At 36.3% G+C, this 22,262-nt stretch overlaps 1 protein-coding gene across 4 annotated transcripts in view; it reads right to left on the minus strand.

Moving 5' to 3' along the window:
- Positions 1 to 18,558, minus strand: part of MMS22L (MMS22 like, DNA repair protein) — a 133,879-nt gene extending 115,321 nt beyond the window's left edge. The window contains exons 1-9 of one of the 4 annotated variants that reach the window (XM_058734774.1): positions 18,428 to 18,558; positions 17,681 to 17,854; positions 16,477 to 16,602; positions 15,101 to 15,150; positions 13,310 to 13,397; positions 13,038 to 13,215; positions 9,954 to 10,044; positions 7,736 to 7,866; positions 5,678 to 5,791 (exon numbers count right to left, since the gene is read on the minus strand). In XM_058734774.1, the coding sequence (XP_058590757.1) occupies positions 5,678 to 5,791; positions 7,736 to 7,866; positions 9,954 to 10,044; positions 13,038 to 13,215; positions 13,310 to 13,397; positions 15,101 to 15,150; positions 16,477 to 16,602; positions 17,681 to 17,844 (942 nt within the window). In that variant the 5' untranslated portion in view covers positions 17,845 to 17,854; positions 18,428 to 18,558. The other 3 variants (XM_058734772.1, XM_058734773.1, XM_058734775.1) reach the window with 3 other exon arrangements.
- Between the last annotated feature and the right edge of the window lie 3,704 nt (positions 18,559 to 22,262).

A 22,262-nucleotide genomic window follows, 5' to 3' on the forward strand; every position in this document is an offset into this window, starting at 1 on the left:
TCTTTCTGTGACACTTAAACGTGACAACATACATAAATTTATGCATATATGTGGTAGCTAAAATATAATTTGTACTGGTCAGAAACGCTATGATATTGCACATGGTACAACACCGGTGTCCCCTGCCTCATTCATGGCAATTTGGGGAGTACACATAAACTATATTTAGGTCTATTTCCCCAAAGAGGAGTGAATTAATTCAGCTATTTCTTTTCTTTCTTTTTTTTTTTTTAAATTTTTTTTTCAACGTTTTTTATTTATTTTTGGGACAGAGAGAGACAGAGCATGAACGGGGGAGGGGCAGAGAGAGAGGGAGACACAGAATTGGAAACAGGCTCCAGGCTCCGGGCCATCGGCCCAGAGCCTGACGCGGGGCTCGAACTCACGGACCGCGAGATCGTGACCTGGCTGAAGTCGGACACTTAACCGACTGCGCCACCCAGGCGCCCCTCTTTTCTTTCTTAAATATGCACTTTCTTACATAATTGTGTGGTAGGAAAAAACATGAGTTGTAGCACCAAATAAATCTGCATTTGAAGTCCAGTTTATCATATTCTGTTATTTGAACAGTTTACTTAACCTCACACCCATTCTACTTTCTGGCATGTAAGAACTATCACTCAAGGATTATTTATTAGCTTTCCTTCTGTGAAACTGAAATCTAATTGACGTTTACTAGATAATGAGTGTTGGGTTTTCAGGAAAACAGTCATACAGATAGATCTACAAAAGCTATGTGTTTAGAATATTTCCTGGAACACAATTATGTCCTTGATCAAATTAGTTTATTTCCATTCTTGGAATTCCCACATAATTTGAGGTGTATGTGAATTTGCAAACCTTCCTGAGCCTCCATGAGGGTTCCTTAATTGCTTTATACACTGTCCCCTTGGGAAACATCATCCTGTTGGCTTCACAAAGGTCAGCAGGAGCACAGGCAGATTTGAAAATAACTTAAAAGCCCTGAACTGCCTCTCCCCTTTAGATAATTTCCTTAGAACATTAGTTCTTTGAACACAGACCTGATTGCAGAAAATGTCTCTTCCTCAGCAAGAAAACTCCAAATCCCATTCAATCTTCACCTACCACATTCCAGGGATGGGGGTGGGGGGGATGCCAGGGGGTAGGGAGAAGGAATTAAATACTTTACGGAAAAATGTTAGTGTGTATATGCATGTGCACATACGCATGATTTCTTCTTTTAAAAACATAATGAGGGGGGCGCCTGGGTGGCTCAGTAAGTTAAGCGTCTGACTCTTGGTTTCAGCTCAGGTCATGATCTCACGGTTAGCGACTTTGAACCCCACAACAGGCTCCATGATGACAGCTAGGCACCTGCTTGGGATTCTCTCTCTCCTTCTCCCTTGCTTGCACTCTTACACTCCCTCTCTCAAATAAACAAAAAAAGTTTAAAAATGTAAACATAATGAGGGTATTGTATAAATTAATGTTGTCACATCGTAAAGTTTAAAAATCTCTGTACAACATGAAGAAAGAAAAGAAGTCTCTGCCTTCAGCAGTCTGGAAAGCTGTTAAGAACAGTCCCTGTGTGGAGCTTAGACTGCTGTCAACATTCAGGGAATGATCATGTCTTCTGTGATATCATTAACTCCCAGGTGGATGAGGAAGGGAAACAGCCCTGTTCTTGAAATTTTCAATTGGTTTTTCTGTTTTTCTTTCTTGGTTTATCCACATCCATCTCGGTCCCCAAAGACACTGCATGTCAGATAGTACAAGGAATAATTTTCAGCTAGCTTCTTTGCTGTCTTAGAAGAAACTTTTTGCTGTTTTGTTTCCTTTGGGTTTGGTCACTTTTTCTTGGTCTTGAGCTTTCTATCAAGGGAGTGAGTATGTCATAGTTCCAGTCCATATAATCTCTGTAGAGTGAAAGATGGGACCTACAACACTTTTCTCTAAGCTGAAGGCTTGCTCTGTTGTGGCATATTGTTTATTCATTATGGAGGCTGAAGTCCAAGATCAGGGGTCCTTCTCTAGACAGCAGACTTCTGGCTGTGTCCTCACAAGGAGGAAGGCTCTTTGAGTCTTTTAAGATGTTCCATTGTTACCTTCTGTTGTTTTTGAAAAGCCTAGTGCAGGTCAGATTACTTTGCTCTTTTAAGTTATTTGGTCTTTTTGCCTAGAAAATTTGAGGATTTCCTCTAGGACCTAAAGTCATGTTTGAAATCAAACAGTTTTAGTATGATATGTCTTGGGATGAATTATTTGGAGTTAATCTTACCAGTTACCTGGTAGGCCCCTTCAATATGTAGAATTAGCTCTTCTTTTTTTCCCCCAATAACTGTTTTCTTAGATAACAGTTTTGAGTGTTAGCTACACCGTATTGTTCTGTTTTCTTCTTTAAAGACTCCATTTACACATATGGCTATTTCCTTTTTGCTTACCTTCCATTTCAGCTATTTTCTAATTCTTTATATTCCTTGGATGTTTTCTGCCTTTCTTTCATATCCCTGATTAAATTTTCATTTGAGTGTATTTTTCTTGGGCACCTTGTAATTTAGTCAACTCTAAATTTATTTTTTCTTTCATTTCTCTCCTGCATTCAATTTATTCTTTTCATTCATTTCTGGCTTTTACTCTACTTCTTTTTAACACCTGAGTATCTTATGCAGGGTGTTGTTTTTTTTTTTTTTTTTTTTTTTTTATAGCTCCAAATGTTTGTCTATTTAATCCAGTTTGGATTAAAATTAAAATTTCCTTCTGCTTCAGGGGTGCCTGGGTGGCTTAGTTAGTTAAGCGTCTGGCTCAGGTTATGATCTCACAGTTCGTGGGTTCCAGCTCTACTTCAGGGTTAGCTCTGTGCTAACACCTCAGAGCCTGGAGCCTGCTTTGGATTCTATGTCTCCCTCTCTCTCTCTCTCTCTGCCCCTCCCCTGCTCACGTGCTCTCTCTCAAAAATAAACATTAAAAAATTTCCTTCTGATTCACAGTTGTTTCTTGTGCAAAGGGTGTATCAGCTAAAGTTTTTCAATGCTGTTTTCTAGTAGTAACTTTATAAAGACTTGTACCAAAGTTTCCTTTTCCTTTCTTTCATTTAGTAAATTTGGACTTTAAAAGATTTCCAGTCCAGTGGAGGCCTCTTTTGTCAATGTACCAAAGTCCCATTTCTTTCCTGAATTTCCTTTTTCTTTTTTGGTGGTGACATTGGTAGGAGACTGGGTATGAGAACTTTGATTTTGTTTTTTCTTTTCTTTTACAAGATCATTTTGTTTTTACTTCCTATACCTTTCACCACCCAATCACCAAGACTATCATTCCTTTTTTGCCTTTTTATTCTCCAGAATCCTACCTTCAAAGACTACCTACTCATGTCGTACACACTTTCATGTTCTATCCTATAGTCAGTTCTCTGACCTACAAGGAAGGTCAGAAAGGTCAGAATGACCAACTTTCTCAGTATATTCACAACCTGGCAATGGTTTTATCTGATGACTGATGTCACCTATCTGATGACTACTGCTAGCTTCCTTCTTCTTTTCTCCAAGTTGTTTTGCAGACTGCCCTTGCTTCCTATAAAGTTTTATGGTAGAGCTTTGGTGGTTTTTACCTTTAACTTAAAACCCTTTTATCACTCCTATCCTGTAGTTAAGCTATCAACATGTTGGTGTGGTTTTATTTGTTCTTGCTGTTCTGTATTTTGGGGGAGTTACTTGGGAAGATTTAGGTGTAAGCATTCATCCAATGTCCATGGCTGCTTAGAAGTCACTGGTTGAAATTTTTACTACAATCCAGGCAACACCAACTCAGGCTATAAACCTGAGGGCTGGCTTGCAATAACAAATACACTGAAGCAATTTCAAACTGCAAAATATTAGAGTAAAGGGCTATTTTCCTTATAAATTTAGTTGAGGTCCTAGTTCCTCTTTTGGGGGGCCCAGAACTAAGGGCAGCTAGTGTATTAGTAGGATACCAACTTGGGTCGACTCTGACTTTGTCTTCTTGTACCTTCTACGTACAAAAGCTAATGTTCAAGTTTACACAATTTAGCAACTGTCTATAAGGTCATGGGGCAGCTTCAGTCTTCAGCTGATGTGAGTTCCCACCTACATTCAGTATTTGGCCTCAGGACTTCTCACTTTCTACAAGCTCACTAAAACATGCAAATGTTTATTGTATGATGATACCCAGTATGATTAGATTATTTTTTCAGCAGGAAGGTTAAAATGTCTTACTATTAGGCATGGCAAATTTGAACCTTAATTTAAAAATAAAATAGCCTTCAAAATCTGTGAATGATATCAATTACTTTTTACTTGTACTACAAAAAATTAAATGCCTTCAGATTTTCATTATTTTAAGACAAGTAAGTCTGGTTACTATATAAAATGAATAACATATACATAATTTAGGTCAAACAATAAATATTACTATGCAAATTTCTACAATATTTTAAAATTACACCTACTATATGAAAACTAACAGCAACAAGTACAAACCTGCACTATATGTGGTCTATATGTTCAAGTCTTAAATTGGTAAAATAAGAATTGTAAAGAAATATAAAATCCTTAAAAACAATAAGCTTTACAGAAAATGGAAAAACTGATATTTACCATGTCAATGAAACAAAATATGCTGGCAAATGATCAAAGGAAAAAAAAATCCTGAGACTGTAATACTGAAATCTCACCAAAGAAAGCTGAACTCTACTGAAAAGCCAAACTGCAAGCAAAAAAGAATTTTTTTACTTGATTATAAGATATGTTAAGTTTATACTTAAATTTACCACTGAAATAATAAACTGAAAATAAATATAACACCTGTAAACTCGTAAAAGTATGTTTGTTATTAGAATGAGATAGTAGCACCCAAACCCCAAATTGTGGACAATCAGAAAATTCTGAAATCCATTAAAATCAAAGACATTTTCATATAACATAACAATTTTAAATATCATTTCACGATGAATTCTTTGTTCTTACTTCTGCCTATGAATATTTCTTTTTTTCTACTAATCCACAACAGCTGAATAAATAAAGCCCCATTCTGAAAGATTTGGCCCAAAATGAGGTCAAAGAAAATTTCTCATGCTCTCCTTAGCGCTTTCTTCCTCCTTCCTTGAAATAAGATGCCATAAAATTCTTTAATAAAAACCTATTTTAGGAGTGCCTGGGTGGCTCAGTGGGTTAAGCGTCCGACTTTGGCTCAGGTCATGATCTCGCGGTTTCTGAGTTTGAGCCCCGCCATCGGGCTCTGTGCTGACAGCTCAGAGCCTGGAACCTGCTTCAGATTCTGTGTCTCGCTCTCTCTCTGCCCCTCCCCTGCTCACGCTCTGTCTCAAAAATAAATAAAACATTAAACAAAAACAAAAACAAACCTATTATATTTCTCTTCAAATCTAAATCTGCCATATTTCCTAACTTGTTTCCTGGATTACTAGACAATATGAAATATTTTAGCCTAAAAGATTCTTGATAGGAAAACAACAAAAAACTTGTGAAAATGAGTCAAATCTTGCACTTCTCCAAGATGTTTCATATTACCACTTTAGGGTTAAAAATATACTAGGTATTTAGGACTCAACTAATGATGTGTTTGGTGGTGGTGGTTGTTTTATTATAAACAAGAAACTTTGTAACATTTTTCTTGGCTAAAACCACTGCATAAATTCAATTTAAGAGTTAGGAACAATAATTAACACATCAATCTGACAACTTACCTCTGAAAGAGACCATTTACTTCTGTGTTCTAGAAGATGAATGAGTAGAACCCATAATTCTTTAATACATGGACATGGGCAGTGGTGACTCATTAATGCTTCAGAAGGCCTGACCTGTAGGGAAGAACCAAAATGAGTTCTTTAAAAGAGAATTTTATATGCCACATACCTCGTTCCAAATGTTTTAAAAGAATGATTTAGATGACTTAACACTGATGTTCAATTACATAAATTGTTTATGAAAAATGTGCCATTCCATTAAATTTTAAAATAAATCCCCATTTTAAAACCAAAAGTATACAATGAACTTCATTTTCAACTTTTAAAAAAGTTTGCTTTAATCACTGATGTTCAGCAAACTTTTCCCGTAAAGGGCTAGATAGTAAATATTTCAGGGAGATATAGTCTTTGTCACAACTACTCAACTCTGCCATTATTATGCAACATCAATCATAAATAATGGACTTAAAAAAAAAAAAGGTGGGCTGTGCTCAGTATAATTTTATTTATAAAACCAGACAATGAGCTAGATATGGGCTCAGGGCATTGATTTCCTAACTTTGATCTAATTCATCAGCCACAACAGAAAAACTTTTAATAAAATGATTAGAAAACAAATTTAATCCATTGTAAAGCAAATTAAAAAATTTTTACAAGTCAGAATAAATACAATTGTTGGGGACCTATAAAGGTTAAGCAATTTTAGATTAAGTATGTTTTTATCAAATATACCCTCAATGGTCCTACATAATGCAGAGTATATACACTATACTTGCAAGTACAGCTAGACTTCAGAAATTGATTATGCAATCACTACTTCACATATACTATATTCATGTTTTTAATGTAATATGGAGTAAAAGATAACTTAAAGTATTACTAACCCCTATTTGGTTAATCCACTAATTACATTAGTTGTAACATTATGTAGACTAGACTTAAAAGACCTTGGTAATACATAAAACACAATCTAAATTATAAAAAATTATAAATCCTCATTTCCTATAAGATTTGTGCTAAAAATCTGAAATAACTGATAATGATCTAAAAATTTCCATTGCTAGCAAATGAGTAGCTATATAGCACCTTTAAATCATTGTCTGCATTAAACACTCTGTTAGACACAATTTAGTAAAAACAAGTAATTCTCCCCATGATTCTAGACCTTTTTTTTTTTTTTTAAACCTTAGGTTTATTTTTTTTTTTTTTAATTTTTTTTTTTTTAACGTTTATTTATTTTTGAGACAGAGAGAGACCGCATGAACGGGGGAGGGGCAGAGAGAGAGGGAGACACAGAATCGGAAGCAGACTCCAGGCTCTGAGCCATCAGCCCAGAGCACGACGCGGGGCTCGAACTCACGGACCGTGAGATAGTGACCTGAGTTGAAGTCGGACGCTCAACCGACTGAGCCACCCAGGCGCCCCTAGACCTTTTTTGAAAACAAATAAAATTTCCCTTTACAATTGTTCACTAATTTTAGTTAACTACTCATTTATTGTATTATGTAACAATACATGTATTATTAAAGGGCTGGACTCTCCTATTGGAACAGAAGTTAAATATACAGTTATTGTCATAAACATCTTGTTTTTATTTATTTTTGACAAGATGGAAGATTAAAAAAAAACAAACAAAAAACCGCCTCTGAAACATTAATTTCAGCCTGTACTAAATGTTTAACGTTTTTTATTTATTTTTGGGACAGAGAGAGACAGAGCATGAACGGGGGAGGGGCAGAGAGAGAGGGAGACACAGAATCGGAAACAGGCTCCAGGCTCCGAGCCATCGGCCCAGAGCCTGACGCGGGGCTCGAACTCACGGACCGCGAGATCGTGACCTGGCTGAAGTCGGACGCTTAACCGACTGCGCCACCCAGGCGCCCCCTGTACTAAATGTTTAAATCAAATTATTTTCCCAGTCAACTCCCAGATAGTAATAAATATAAAATTAGGAGAGTTAACAAGTAAACAATTTCAGTTTAAATTCTTATAAACTACACACATTAAGGAGTATTTCCATTAAGTATCAAAAATACAAATAAACTCTTAAAGCATTACCTTGTCATACCTGTTGAGTGACAGGCTTATTAAATCACAAAGAAGATTTTCACAATGTTCTTCAAATAGGCTGACGTTAGTTAAATTGTCTCCTGCCAGATTCATAAACTGATGACCATATATAACTTGCTCTAAAAATATAATAAAATATATTTTTTAAAACTAAAGTAGATTTTACTAATTCAGAAGAAGGAAAAACACTATAGACCTTTCAACTGACGACAAAACTGTAACACATAGTGTTAAAAGCAAGTTTCTTTGGAAATAAGTTAAATTTGAGGACAATTCCTTTCTTATATGATCACTAATAAACATTACCTAAAAAAAGTTTTCAGTTCTCTCAAGTACCACTTAATAGACTTCTCTTTTCTTAATGTGGCCTTCTTTTTTTATAAAAAAAATTTTTTTTAACGTTTACTTATTTTTGAGACAGAGAGAGACAGAGCACGAATGAGGGAGGGTCAGAGAGAGGGAGACACAGAATCTGAAACAGGCTCCAGGCTCTGAGCTGTCAGCACAGAGCCCGACGCGGGGCTCAAACTCACGGACCGCGAGATCATGACCTGAGCCGAAGTCGGCCGCTTAACCAACTGAGCCACCCAGGCACCCCTCTGTGTGGCCTTCTTTAAAAAGCAACAATGCAACATCATTTAAGGAAAAAAAAAAAAAATAGAGGGGAAACACTAAAAATCTTCACCAATATTTCTAACCAATAAATACTTTAAAACATTTAACAAATGCTGATAAACTAATCGCATACAGTTGTTTCGTGGTATTGCTAGAGAAAACCAAGGTAACAGGTAAGTATACCTTAGAATATTGCTGTAAGGAAATATTTGAAATACAAAGTCCACATGAGAGAATAAATTATGTATTTGTATACATGTTTGCATGTGTATATATGTAAGTGTACACACATGTACATACATTTGTGTATTTTTTAATTAGTTCATTGAAAAGCAGGTATTGAGATAATGGATGTCTTTATAACATAAGTAATTGATAATTCACAAATAATTACAAAATATTGCCAAGTTGTTAATGGAATCTAAAGATACCAGAGAGCAAGACCAAGAAATAAACAGTCAATATATGAAGTAAAAAAGTATTATCCATGATATAGATAAGCTCTTACTAATTTTTTAAAAAAGAAACATTAACAAAAGACAATAATGAAGAAAATATAAAAAAAAAAGCAATAAAATTATGTAAAGATGTTCAACTTCACTGGTACTCAGAAAATCGCAAAACAGATTCAGTATTTTTCATGTATTAGTTGGCAAAAAATAAAAATAACTGATAATATCCACTACTGACAAAAGTGTGAGGCAAAGGCATGCTCATCATTAGTGTACATAAATTGGGGAAAACTATGGCAACTGAGCGTTTTCAATATTAAAGCTGAAGGCGAGGGCGCCTAGGTGGCTCACACAGTTAAGTGTTCGACTCTTGATTTTGGCTCAGGTCATGATCTCACGGTTCATGGGATCAAGCTCCACATTGAGCTCTGTGCTGATGGTGCACAGCCTGCTTGGGAATCTCTCCCTCTGCACCTCTCCCACTCTCTCTCTCAAAATAAATAAACAAACTTAAAAAAAAAGAAAAAGCTGAATGTGCCACTCTAATTCTAACAATCTATTCTACAGAATAACTTGTACATGTATTCAAAGATGTATATATATACAAGGATCTTCTGTGAAATATCATTTGTAGTATCAAAAAAATAGAAATAACTGAAATATTAAATAGACTTGGCTAAATAAATTGTGACAGAGCCATAACATATAGGCCTTAAATAAATAAAGTAGAGCTATATGTACTAACATGAACAGATCTCTAAAAACTATTAAATAAAACATTATACAAAACACTATGACAATACTAATTGTGGTTAGTTAGAAACAAAGACAAAAATTCTACCCATGAGTTTCTATATATGTATACCAACAGAGAGTAAGTATGGAAAGATAAATGGGCCAAACTGTTCTCTTGAAAAAAGGAATAAGACTTTGACTTTTTACTTTGGTTACTATTTGAGTTAAAATTTTAAAAACTTAAAAAACCCAGAAAGCACTTATTACCTGTAATTTTAACTCCTGAAACCAATATTACATTGTATGTTAACTAAAATGAAAAAAAAAAAAAATCACCTATAATTTTTAAAAAAATAAAGGCTTAGATTTAAAAAAGAACATAAATTAGAAATTCATAAACTTACTCAATTTTTCACCAAGCATGTGAAGAATTTCTAGCACCAGCCAATGGATATCTAAGTGGAGATGTAATAAATGCCATGATGGTGGAAAAAGCTGTGAATGACATTATCAACTGTGACTGAGAATTCGTAGTACTTTACTAGGTATTTTATAGCATGTCACAACACTCCTCCGTAAGTACAAGGATAAAGAACCAATTAACTACCCACTACTCAAAAGCTCAGGGAAAAACTCTGTCTTGCTCTTTAGAGGACTCTTTCACTAGAGTTCTTTGAAAGCATATTTTCTTCTGATACTTTAGGACAGACTCACCTTGGGGCTGCTTAACAGACTTATATTAAAGGTCCCTTCCAACCAATCTCTGATTTTACTATAGCTGCAAGGCAGTAAAATAATTTTTTAACCACTTATTTTCATCATCTTGTTTTAGACTTTCCTATAAAATATTTTAACAGAACTTTAGACTATCATACAGACCCTAATGAGATGCTCATTAAGAAACTGAAGTTAAAAGCAGTGAAGAAATTTACCTTTCAACTCATGCATTAAGATTCAAATCTAATTCTATCTGATACAAAAGCCAGTGCCCTTAACTACTCTGCTGTAGTAGGGTTGTCAATAACCTCCCTCCAGCCAACACTTTGGTATCACCTTAAAAATAAATACAATATACATGTTCTATTAAGAGAACAAGGAAGGGGCACCTGACTGGCTCAGTTGGTAGAACTTGAAACTTTTGATCTTGGGGTTGTGAGTTCAAGCCCCACATTGGGTGTAGAGATAACTTTAAAAAAATAAAACCTTTAAAAAAAGGGGGAAGAGAACAAAGAAGAATTACAGAGAGGGACTTGCCGTATCAACTATGCAAACAAAACAAAATGCTATACTAATAAAACAGTATTGGCTCAGGAATAGATAATAAATAAACAGAAAAACAGACAAACAGAAAAAATAGGCAAAAGAGAAATAGATAAACCTGGTATCTTAAATCAGTGGGGAAAGCATGGGCCATTCAATAAAAGACCATTTATTAACTTATTCATTTGCAAGAAACTAAAGTTAGATTTCCCACCTCACAGTGTATTTTTAAAAAAGAGATAAATTAAAAAGATGAATGTTAGGGGCGCCTGGGTGGCTCAGTCGGTTAAGTGTCCGACTTTGGCTCAGGTCATGATCTCGCGGTCCGTGGGTTCGAGCCCCGCGTCGGGCCCTGTGCTGACAGCTCAGAGCCTGGAGCCTGTTTCAGATTCTGTGTCTCCCTCTTTCTCTGACCCTCCCCTGTTCATGCTCTCTCTCTGTCTCAAAAATAAATAAATGTTAAAAAAAAAAAAAAAAATTAAAAAAAAAAGATGAATGTTAAAAAAAAGTGTATTTTTAACAACAGCACAGAGATGAAACACAAGAAAAACCTGACAAATATAATTATATACAAAACTGCAACCATCTACCTAGCAAGGCAGCTTAATTGTCGAAAATAAAAAGTGAACTGATGAAAATATCTATAATATGTAATACCCGCATTTCTAATAAAGTATCTCTAATAAAAAAGTTCCTAGAAAGTAATAAAAGACAGATGCTTAACAAAAATAGCAATTAAATCAACACTTCTCATATATAAGATAGGTAAAATCCAAAAAACACAGTCATGAAAGATATTACTTTGTAAGATTTTTTTTGTTGTTGTTTCAGAAAACAAAAAGTACTTTAGTGTACGATTTTTTGTTTACATGTTGAAGACTACATTGCCCTGCTTTAAAAATTCAGTCTTCTGATCTTCAAATAACCTTTCTTTTCACATTTGCCTAATTAAAAAGCCTATGAATGGCAAAACTTAGCTTGAGAACCTTTCTTTGGACACAGTCTTTATTTCTGCTGCTAGATAAATTATTTTTATTTTATGCACTTGATGAATATTCAGAAAATATAAACCAGTCCAATTTATAGAGGCCAAAATGAAGGAAAAATATCCCTCCTTCCATAATCTATCCATGAATTTTCATTAAGTGACATGATTAAAAGCAATTATCTATTTGCTTTCTACAGATTAGACAGATTAACCTGGGAATTCAATTGGGACTCTATTTACTTTTAATATTAAATATATTGGTCCCTGATAAGAAGAGTGCATTTTTTTTGTTATTGTTCTATTTCATAGAAATATATAAACATTTATTTGTACATTACATTTTGGCAAAGTTACATTCCTAAAAATAATGTTATTCAAACTGGTAGAGTCAAACAGAATGAAAGAAGTTGAGATTTCAGGGAATATTCCATAGGGAATTACAATTTGCCATTCTTATAAGCTCACATTTTCCTATGAAGAATTTGTTAATTACATCTATAAACTGGGTCATGCTATAGGTACAAATTTTTAAAAACCAAACTTCAGGGGCGCCTAGGTGGCTCAGTCAGTTGAGTTCAGCTCAGGTCATGATCTCACTGTGTTGGGATCGAGCCCAAGTCTGGATCCACACTGCATGCATGTGCACGCTCTCTCAAAATAAATAAGCTTAAAAACAAACAAAAACCCCAAACTTCAGTAGGGATGATTACCACAGGTAGAAAAAAAGGGCACAATCAAAACAATCGTAAATCCTATTTCAGAAGGTTTCAAAGAACAGACATTATGATACAGTTTTGAAAGTGTAACTTGTATAAGGTGATCTTGAATCTTACTGTAATATAAACTAGGGTTTGCCCAAGCCTTTATCAATGGGAAAAATGATACAAATTTTTAAAAATGGAGGTTATTTTATTTGCTTTGAAACTTTTACACATTTGCACGTTATAAATTGGAATTGAGAATAGCTATCACCGATTTAGTGTATATTATATTCTAAGCACTTTAATTTTAATGTACTTAATTGTCCTAAATAACTCTAGGAAGCTTTATCAGTTATACAATGGGGAGACTGAGTCGAGAGGTGTTACATGCCCAATGGCACATAATTAAAAAGAGGAGCCAGAATTTCAACTTAGGGAGTCTGGGCTGCACTCTTGACTAATTTCCCTCATTCTTGAATGAATACTCTTTGTGTGAAGAAAAAACTGATGATTTAAAAATTAAATAAAACAAGTCAAACCTTAATCTGGTTTTGATTTACAAATGCTCCTAGATTAATATTGGGAAGTTCAGATAGATGTCCAACATATAAGAGTAATCCATGAAGCTCATCAACCAACACAGAGGGAAACTGTGCCTCCAAAGTCTCATAGGGATGGACAGGAACATGACTCTCAGCATTCTGTACTTTCAGGTACCTAAAAAACAATTACATACATAAATAACCAGAGTCTGGATGAACCTGAACTCAGAAATTCATGCGGTGATCAAGATACTCTTTTGATATCCTACCTAAAGATGAAAACTTTAACATAATGAAGAAATGTCACACACTGCTGCCTAATATTGTCTGCTTTGCTGTGTAGAATTGATATCTTCCCTGAAACAAAATAGATAAGTGTTACTATAGTTTAAATAACTGATCAGTGGGCAGTGACCAAAAAAAAGTTTTGTAAGCCATACAAGCAGCAATTCATCATTTGTGATTTCATCCCTTCAAAATTCATCACTATCATACATTCTGATTCCCACCAAAAATAATTACCACTTTCCACTCCCTGAATTTGTTTTAACATACCTCAGTGATTTTGTTTATACAGTTGTCTCTACCTGGAACTCCTCCTGTCCCCACAACTTTCGCCTACCTATTTTCTTCCTCATCTTTGTAGACCAAGATCCGGCATCACTCTGTGACAGGCACACTAACAGATGAAGCCCCTGGCTCCACAGCAGCTTATACAGGCCACTATTACTACACTTTTCCATGTACCACACTTATCTATGCTCGTGTGTCTGTATGTCCTACCAACTGCAAACTCCTCAGCAGCATATTTTTCCACTTTGATTCATTATCACCTTACACAGTACCTGGCATGCAGCAGGGACTCAGGTGATAAATACTCAACATTTACTGGGCACATACCGAGAAAACAAAACAAAACAAAACAGCCCTGACAGCTGATAGCTAACAACTAGGTCATGAAGTTCCCTACTGAAATTAAAGTTTCCATAAAATATCAACAATAATCAGACAGGGCCACTCTGTGATTACAGTGAAACAAGACAAAAACAAAACCTCTCTGTAATCATGTCTGAATACAGAAACAAGGCACTATGCAATCACAGAAAAACAAAATACAAAAACAAACTCCTCTTGCAGCTAACATGACTCCCGCTTCTTTACTAATTAGAACCCTCTCTAGCCTTTCTTTGTCCCATCTCCTAGACAAAAATTATCACATTTAATTGATGACACTCTCCCTGCTTAACAGCATCCAATCCAAAATAAAGTCCAAGCCCTCTTAAACTCTACTCCAAATCAGCCAATAGAGTGTAAACCCTATCACAAGCCCCTCCCTATTCTCTGAGAAGCCCCAACTGTTCCTCATGATCAGTAAGCTACTAAACCCTTCATTGACCAAAGGTGTGTTCCAGGTGATCTTTAGTTGGTGGGCATCACTAACAACAGATGTTAGCCTAAGCACTTCACATCCGGGATATCATTTAATCCTCACAAGAACTCAATGAGGTGGGAACTAGTACCTGGAACTAGTACCTGGTGTGAGACCAACAGTTAACTAGGATTGGAACCTGGGCTGACCACAGTGCCACGATTCTAATGACTACACTGTACCAAAACTGACAAAAAGGAGAAGCAGCTAGCCTGCATTAAACCATACTGCCCTTCAATTCTCTTCACTCCCTTTACTATACTGAACCCTCCAAATCAGTAATCCATTAAGGTCAAAAACAAACAGAAAGAAAACAGCATGAAGTCTGCTGATTTCTCTTATAAGCTCTCCATCCCACTCCCCACCCTCAAAGCAAGTTGCTAATTCACTTCAGAACTGTTTAGTCTTAAATCAATTTTATCACAAATATGGAAAAATACTATAAATCTCAGCTACAACAAAATTTAAGTGTCATATTTTTTCTGAACACCAAACACTATCCTGAACCTCTAATCTAATAGTTCTTCCTCTGTATTATTATGATATCCCAATAATGCATCATAGACAGATGTGCAATTCACTGTAATGGGAGTACCATTCCTTTTTGCCATTAAACATACTTAAAACTTACCAAAATCACAGCTGGCCTGTAATAAGGTTTCCAAGTTGTATAGCTGTTGCCTAATTTTAAAAAATTGAAGGTGAGAGTTAATTTCCTCACAGTTTAAAGCATGTAACAGTTAAAGGCATAATGTTTCCAAATCTATTACTACATAGCCTTAGTGCTGCATAGCCTCTCATTTATGGATGATGTTTAAAATACTTTGTGAATGTTTATTCAGATAGTGAAGACTATGAAAAGATAGAACATGCCTTTGTCTGGCCTTCCAAAAAATATCTATTAAAAGCTATATATATGTATATGTAATTATAAATACCATAGATTTCACTATCAATGAGATACTGTGTATCCTTAAAAGTTAATGAAACTTATATAAAAATCCTAGGTTAACAGTTATATAATGAAATGTTAAATTGTATCAGACAGTTCTACAACAGTTCAGAAAAGGAACAGAATAATTTAGAGTTATCAAGGAAAGATATATAGATGTCCCCGCTGAATTCTTTGATACTAATCTCCTGTCATTCTTCCTAGCTGCTTTTTTTTTTTTTTTTTAATGTTTATTTATTTATTTCGAGAGACAGCATGTGTGTGAACAGGGGAGGGACAGAGAGAGGGAGTGAGAGGGAATCCCAAGGAGGCTCTGAGCAGTCAGTGCAGTGCCCAATGCGGGGCTCAAACTCACAAATTCTAAGATCATGACCTGATTCGAACGCTTAACAGACTAAACCTCCCAGGTGCCCCAGGAAATGCTTATTGAAATATTTAAGAGTGAGATAACATGATGCCTGGATTCTGCTAAAAATACTTAAACCAAAAAAAGGAGGGAAAGGAATAGATGCAGGAAATGCAATAAAACCCTGATGTTTATTGCTACTCAGGGAGGATACGTGAAGGTTCATTATGGTAGTGATTCTACATTTGCATATGTTCGAAAATTGTTAAAATTTTTAATGTTGTCCAAATTAATCATATTACAGTCTGAAAGATCTATTTGGACAAAGTCGGAATTCATTCTCTAAAACTCAATGAAACATTATGACGATTCAGCAACAAAAGTAGTATTTCAGTTTGCTTCCAAAATATAATATAGTTCAAAGACTTAAACATTTGTCTTCAATACCTGATGTCAAATATAGAAGAATAAAAAGTCTGAAAAATAATAAAGACTCACTAAAACAAAAGACAAAACTCATGCAAATCATTCCTCCATCAAACATCACTACTTGATTGTTGTACTGATAATCAAGAACATGAACAACTCTACAGGTGCTTTTGTAATACTGACATTAACAACCACCCAGCAAAGTAACTTACAAAACTGAATAGCATCTACGCTCAAAAGCAGTTAAAAAAAAAAAACAAAAAAAAACCCCAAAACATACCTGAATAAATGGAAGAGCATTCTAGATGAATTCACTAATGCTGTTTCTGTAACCCACTGAATGCCAAATATTTCCACTGTATCTTCTTCAAAATTAGTTGGTAAAGGGTCAAGATTCAAAATTAACCTGAAAGGAAAACTATGATTTAATCTCATAAAAAGTATGCTAAATCCCATACTATGGCATACCTTTTTTTGTCATTATATTAATGCATATTGTACATGACATGTGGACAATAATGTCAAGGTCATGATATGCCTTGATACCTGATACCTTACCTAGTCAGGAATACTACATTTAGACTGTATGAAAGATTCAGTCAAATTACAGTGATTTAAAAAAAAAAAAAAAGTATAACAAAGAGCAATGTAACTCAGGGAAAAATCCCAAAAAGAAGTCTAAGGAACATACTTTTGCCTGTGATCTTAAGTTGAAGAATTTCATCCTTTGAGGGGACATTTAATTTTTAAAACAGTTGAAAGTTACTCTAAGCCATGTCTGGAGCATAATCAAACTTAGTAATCTCTTTTACGGTCTCAAACAAGGAACAACTATAAAATCAACAAAAATGGTTTCCTTTCTGACTGAAACTGCTTCCGCAGGTACTCCCAAAATATTTCAGTAAGTGCAGTTTTACTGCAATTTGTGTACATCTGCCCAAGGCAAGAACTTTGAACAACAGCATTCTTGTGAACTTACACAATCTGGCATAATTTCTTCAAAAGTTAAAACAAAAATAAGTCTATAAGACTTCTGTGTACAGATACACAGAATTAGAACTGAGGCAAAGACAACAAAAAAATGTGCATGTCTAACTTAAGAATTACTGTGAAGCTCCACAATATTATTTCATGTTTTAGAGGGTTATACCATTTCAAAAAACCCAGCTAGTTCGGAATTCACTTTAAGCAAAAGGGAAATTAATAGCCAGCTTCCTACCCAAAAGCTGAGGTAGCAGGAAAATAAGAAAACATAGGTAGCCAGAATTTCTTCCTAATATCGCAAAATCTTTTAGGTATGCTCCAACCAGGAAACCGACAACAGAACTGACAGCCTGAAACCATGTGATATACAAAAACGTTTTATAAAAACGCTGCTTGAACATCGAAGTTTAATGGACTGAAATCATAATTAAGGAACATTCCTCACACACTGCTGAAAAATCTGATAAGGGAAAGATAAAGTCTCCGATTTTTTTACCCACCGCTTAAGGGATCCGCTAGAAAGGTAGGACTCTCCAGAAAAATGACTTCCTCCTCCTCGGGTGTCAAAACCACAGGAAAAACATGGGGGTTTGCACCAGTCTGTGCCCAGCTCCAGTTCCAAGCTGTCGGTCAGGAACATCGACGCGGCGGAACAGTTATCCATTATGTACTTCCTGTCCTGAAATGTTTGGGATTCATAATCATTCAGGACTCCAAAGAAATTGTGATAAGATTCCAGGAGATGGGGCCAAGAGATTGGGAGTGACCTCCGAAAGTTCTCAAAACGTCCCCCCCAAGCACAAAGAAAAAAGCCCGAGAAGCCAATTCCTCAACTCTCCCCACACCGACACCCCGATAGAAAGGCTGTTTCTATTTAGGTAGAATGCACCCCCGACTGGCTGTGGCAGGAACTTCATATCTGCTCTCTAGGTTCGACTCTGCAGCCCGAACAGCGAGAAAAGAAATGTTTGCAAGACAGATCCAGCTTAAACTCCCGACCCCGCCGGGTCCTGCGCAGCCCGCTACGTTACCAAACAGCACTGAACCAGTTTCCCATCAGTGAAGTGGAAAAGCTCCCTTGCACTCTCCGTGGGGGGGTGGGGGGGGGGGTGAGGATCAGGACCGCCCGACGCCAAAGTTTAGTTCTCCCCGCCGGGAGGCAAGTTCCGCCAGCGCGGGCCGGGCACAGATCGAGGGAAGCAGGTGTCCTGCGCACCGGGGCGCCCCTCGTCCAGTGCACTGCGTACCGGCTCACACTTTCGGTCCCGGAGATCCGCCCCAGCTGTCCAGTCTACAACCGCGGCGTCGGTGGGCTCTAAATCAGAAACAGGCGAAATTCCCGCCACGGCGGACGCGCGCTCAGGAAGGGCGGGGCCACGGCGCAGTCCGCCCCGGAGGTCGGCTCGTGACGTCTACGTAGGACCCGCCGGCTCTCCGCGAGTTCTCGCGAGAGTCTGTCTGCCAAGGACTAAGTACGGCGAGCTGCTTTTTGTTTTTTTAGTGAGTGTGTGCTTGTAGCTTTAATTGGTTCCTTTGGCTGGAAGGTGGGGCCTCACCGGGCAACGAAACTGGTACCGAGGTTGAGGTGAGCAAGGCCTAGGGACAGCTGGGTTTTCTTCGGGCAGGACCCAAGTAAGGAGTATTGCTCAAGTGAGCCCGAAGCGGGTGTCTCATTCACACCCAGAGCGGCTCCATAATCACTTCTTGCCGCGCTGGTGCCCGCAAGTCCTTTGTTGAGATCGAGGATGCCTATTGTTAATGTTTTGTGTGCAAGGCAAGTGCAAAAATAAGCTAGTCCAGTGTATGGAAGCACTGAATAGGTCAGATGTCCCTTGCTTTCGGTATACAACTGTTGCTCTCCTTATGTGCAATACATCTGGACATGTTTAAGTCGCTTAAACCTGGTCGCTTTTGTAAAGGTATAGCCCATGTGCAGCATTTTTATCTTTTGAAAGTATTCTTTAAAATCTACTAAGAAGACTTTCCAGTCTAAATCAGAGATAACACTTTTAGGCATGTCAGTCACTTCAAATTCAAGAAAAACAGGAGAATTGCTCATTCATTCGTCTTATAATTTTGAGTGTTCCCCATTGCCCATTGCTCCAGAATAGTTTGTCCTGTGTTTAATTCCTACACAGGGAACCTGTCATAACTCCTCTGTTCAAACCAAATAATGCACATTTTCTAAGAAATGGGATGAGGTAAGGAGAAAAACACAACATGACCTCTATTCTGACTGCAACCTAGGGATACTGTGATGGGTGTTATGTCTATTATGTACAGATGATGTGCCCTGCGACTTGATGCTTTGTTGGGTACCGCTGCAGCTTTTTTTATGGTTCGTGTGGAGTTCTAGCATGACACATAGTGTCATCTACAATAATCCCTAGGAAATAGTGCCTAGTTATGAGAATATTGGGACCTGGCACTGTGTTTAGGAGAATTGGGTCAACAGATAATTATTTCTTCCTCTAATCAAAACATGCAGATAGATTCCTTTTTCCTTTTTCAAGCATCTGAAGAGTGATCAACTTGGTTGAACCAGTGAGTAGAATGAGAAGAACCAAATAACTTCTTTGTAAATAATTTAAGCTAGTACTGTAATGCATATCAGTAGGAATCCCTGACAAATTAACAGCATACTCAAGAGAGGTAATTAAAGATAGTTTAATCAAAGGGCCATTTTTAAAGATATGGACAGGGTTATTGGAAAACAAAAAACTAATGGTGAAGCATCCAGAACTCATCAGAGTCATTATCATCCTTAAGCCTAAGAGATTTGGGGACAGAGTGATTACTAGAGCCCAAGGAGATGTACTGCTGTGGGAGACATACTGCAGTAGGAGACAGCCACCTACCTGAGGAACATAGCTACGACCAACCTCTAACCCAAGAGGGAGGAGCTAGAAGGATTAAGTACCCAAACCACTTTCCCTCCACACTTCAATGTCCCAACTGGAGTTTTTCAATGGCTGCAGCCAACCTAAAAACAGAGGGCAAGCATGTAAGCTATAAAGTTCAGGCTCCTAGACTAGAGTCCAGGCAGAAGAGAGAGAGAGAGAGCGAATCTGACAAAAAGGGGTAAATTTTATATCAAAAAGACATAACAATACTAAATGTGTAACAGAGCTTTAATATATGGAAAGGGAAAAATATTATTACTTAGAGAAGAAATACCCAAATCAATAATTGCAGACTTGAACACTTCTCTCTCTCTAATTGGTAGAACAAATAGATTAGTATAGACTTGAATAGTACCACCAACCAACTTGACCTAATTGATAGATTTATAGGTGACTCAACCTAACAATAGCAGAATACACACTTTACAAATGCACACAGAACATTGACTAAGGTAGACCATATTCTTTGCAAGAAATCAAATGTCATCAACTTTAAAAGATTGAAATCATACAAAGTATATTGTCTGACCACAATGGAATTAACCTAGAAACAAATAACAGAAGGATATCTACAATAAATCTCTCAATATTTGGACATTAAGTAACACACTTCTAATAAACCCATGGGTCAAAGAAGAAATCACTAAGAAAATGAAAAAAATATTTTGAATTAAATGAAATGAAAGCACAGTAATTTTTTTTATTTTAACTGCTTACATTAGAGAAGAAAAAAGACCTAAGTTAATGATTTAAATTTCTAAAGAAACTAGAAAAAAAAACAGCAAAATAAAACCAAATCAAGCACAATGAAGGACATAAAGAGAAAAAAATGAAATGAAACAGAAGAATAGAGGAAATAAATGCAATCAAAAGGTGTTTCTTTGAAAAGATGAATTTAATTGATACACTTTTTAGCCAGAATTATCAAGAAAAAGGGAGAAAACACAAATTACTAATATCAGGAATTAAAGATCTGTCATCACTACAGACTGTTACAGACATTAAAAGGATAAGCATATTAGCATTTTTTTATGCCAACAAACATAGATGAAATGGACAAATTCTTTGAAAGACACCAACTGCCAAAGCTCACAAAAGAAGAAAAAGAAAACTTGAATGGTTCTATATCCATTATAGTAATTTTAATTAAAAAAAAAAAACAAAAACTTCTAGGGCACCTGAGTTGACTCAGTCACTTGAGTGCTGGCCCTTGATTTCAGTTCAGGTCATGATCTCACGGTTCCTCATGAGGCTTTGTACTATTGGCACAGAGCCTGTTTGAGATTTTCTCTCTCCTCTCTCTTTGTCCTTCCCCTCGTGTGTGTGCACTCTCTCTCTCTCAAAATTAAAACAAAACAAACAAACAAACAAAACCACAAAACTGTCTCTGGAGAGCCTGGCTGGCTCAGTAGGAGGAGCATGTGACCCTTGATCTTGAGGTTGTGAGTTCAAGCCCTGTGTTGGTTATAGAGATTACTTAAATAAATAAAACAAGATAAAAAAAACTCCTCTCTCTTTCTCACCACACACACACACACACACACACACACACACACACACACACACACAGAGTTTTTTCAAGGAACATTCCAGGACCAAATGGCTTTACCATTGAATTCTCCCAAACATTTAAAGAAGGAATAATATCACTTCTCTACTAACTCTTCAAGAAAACAGAAGAGGATGAAATACTTCAAAACTCATTTAATGTGGCAAACATTATACTGATATCAAAACATGACAAAGAAAATTACAATACAATATCATTCACATGGAGACAGAAATTTTACCAAATAAAATCCAGCAATATATAAAAAAAAGATTACCTATACTAAGAAAATCAGGTTCATTTTGGGAATGCAAGTTTGGTTAAAGTTTCTAAACACAATCATGGCAGTTCATTATATCAACAAACTAAAAAGACAAACCACGTCCTCACCTTAATCTGCAAAAAAAAGTCACTTGAAAAATTCAGTATCCATTCATGATAAAAACTTGGCAAACTAGGAATAAAAGAAAATTTCCTAAACCTGAAAATGGCAACTTTGGCAAACCTACTGAAATCATGAAAATGAGTGCTTTCTCCAGAAGACTGAGAACAGGCAATGATGTCTACTTTTGTCTACTTCTATTCAACATTGTATTGGAGATAACTAACCGATCCAAAGGGTATGAGGCT

This window comes from Neofelis nebulosa, chromosome 6 (assembly GCF_028018385.1).
Source record: "Neofelis nebulosa isolate mNeoNeb1 chromosome 6, mNeoNeb1.pri, whole genome shotgun sequence".
Classification (NCBI taxonomy): Eukaryota; Metazoa; Chordata; class Mammalia; order Carnivora; family Felidae; genus Neofelis; species Neofelis nebulosa.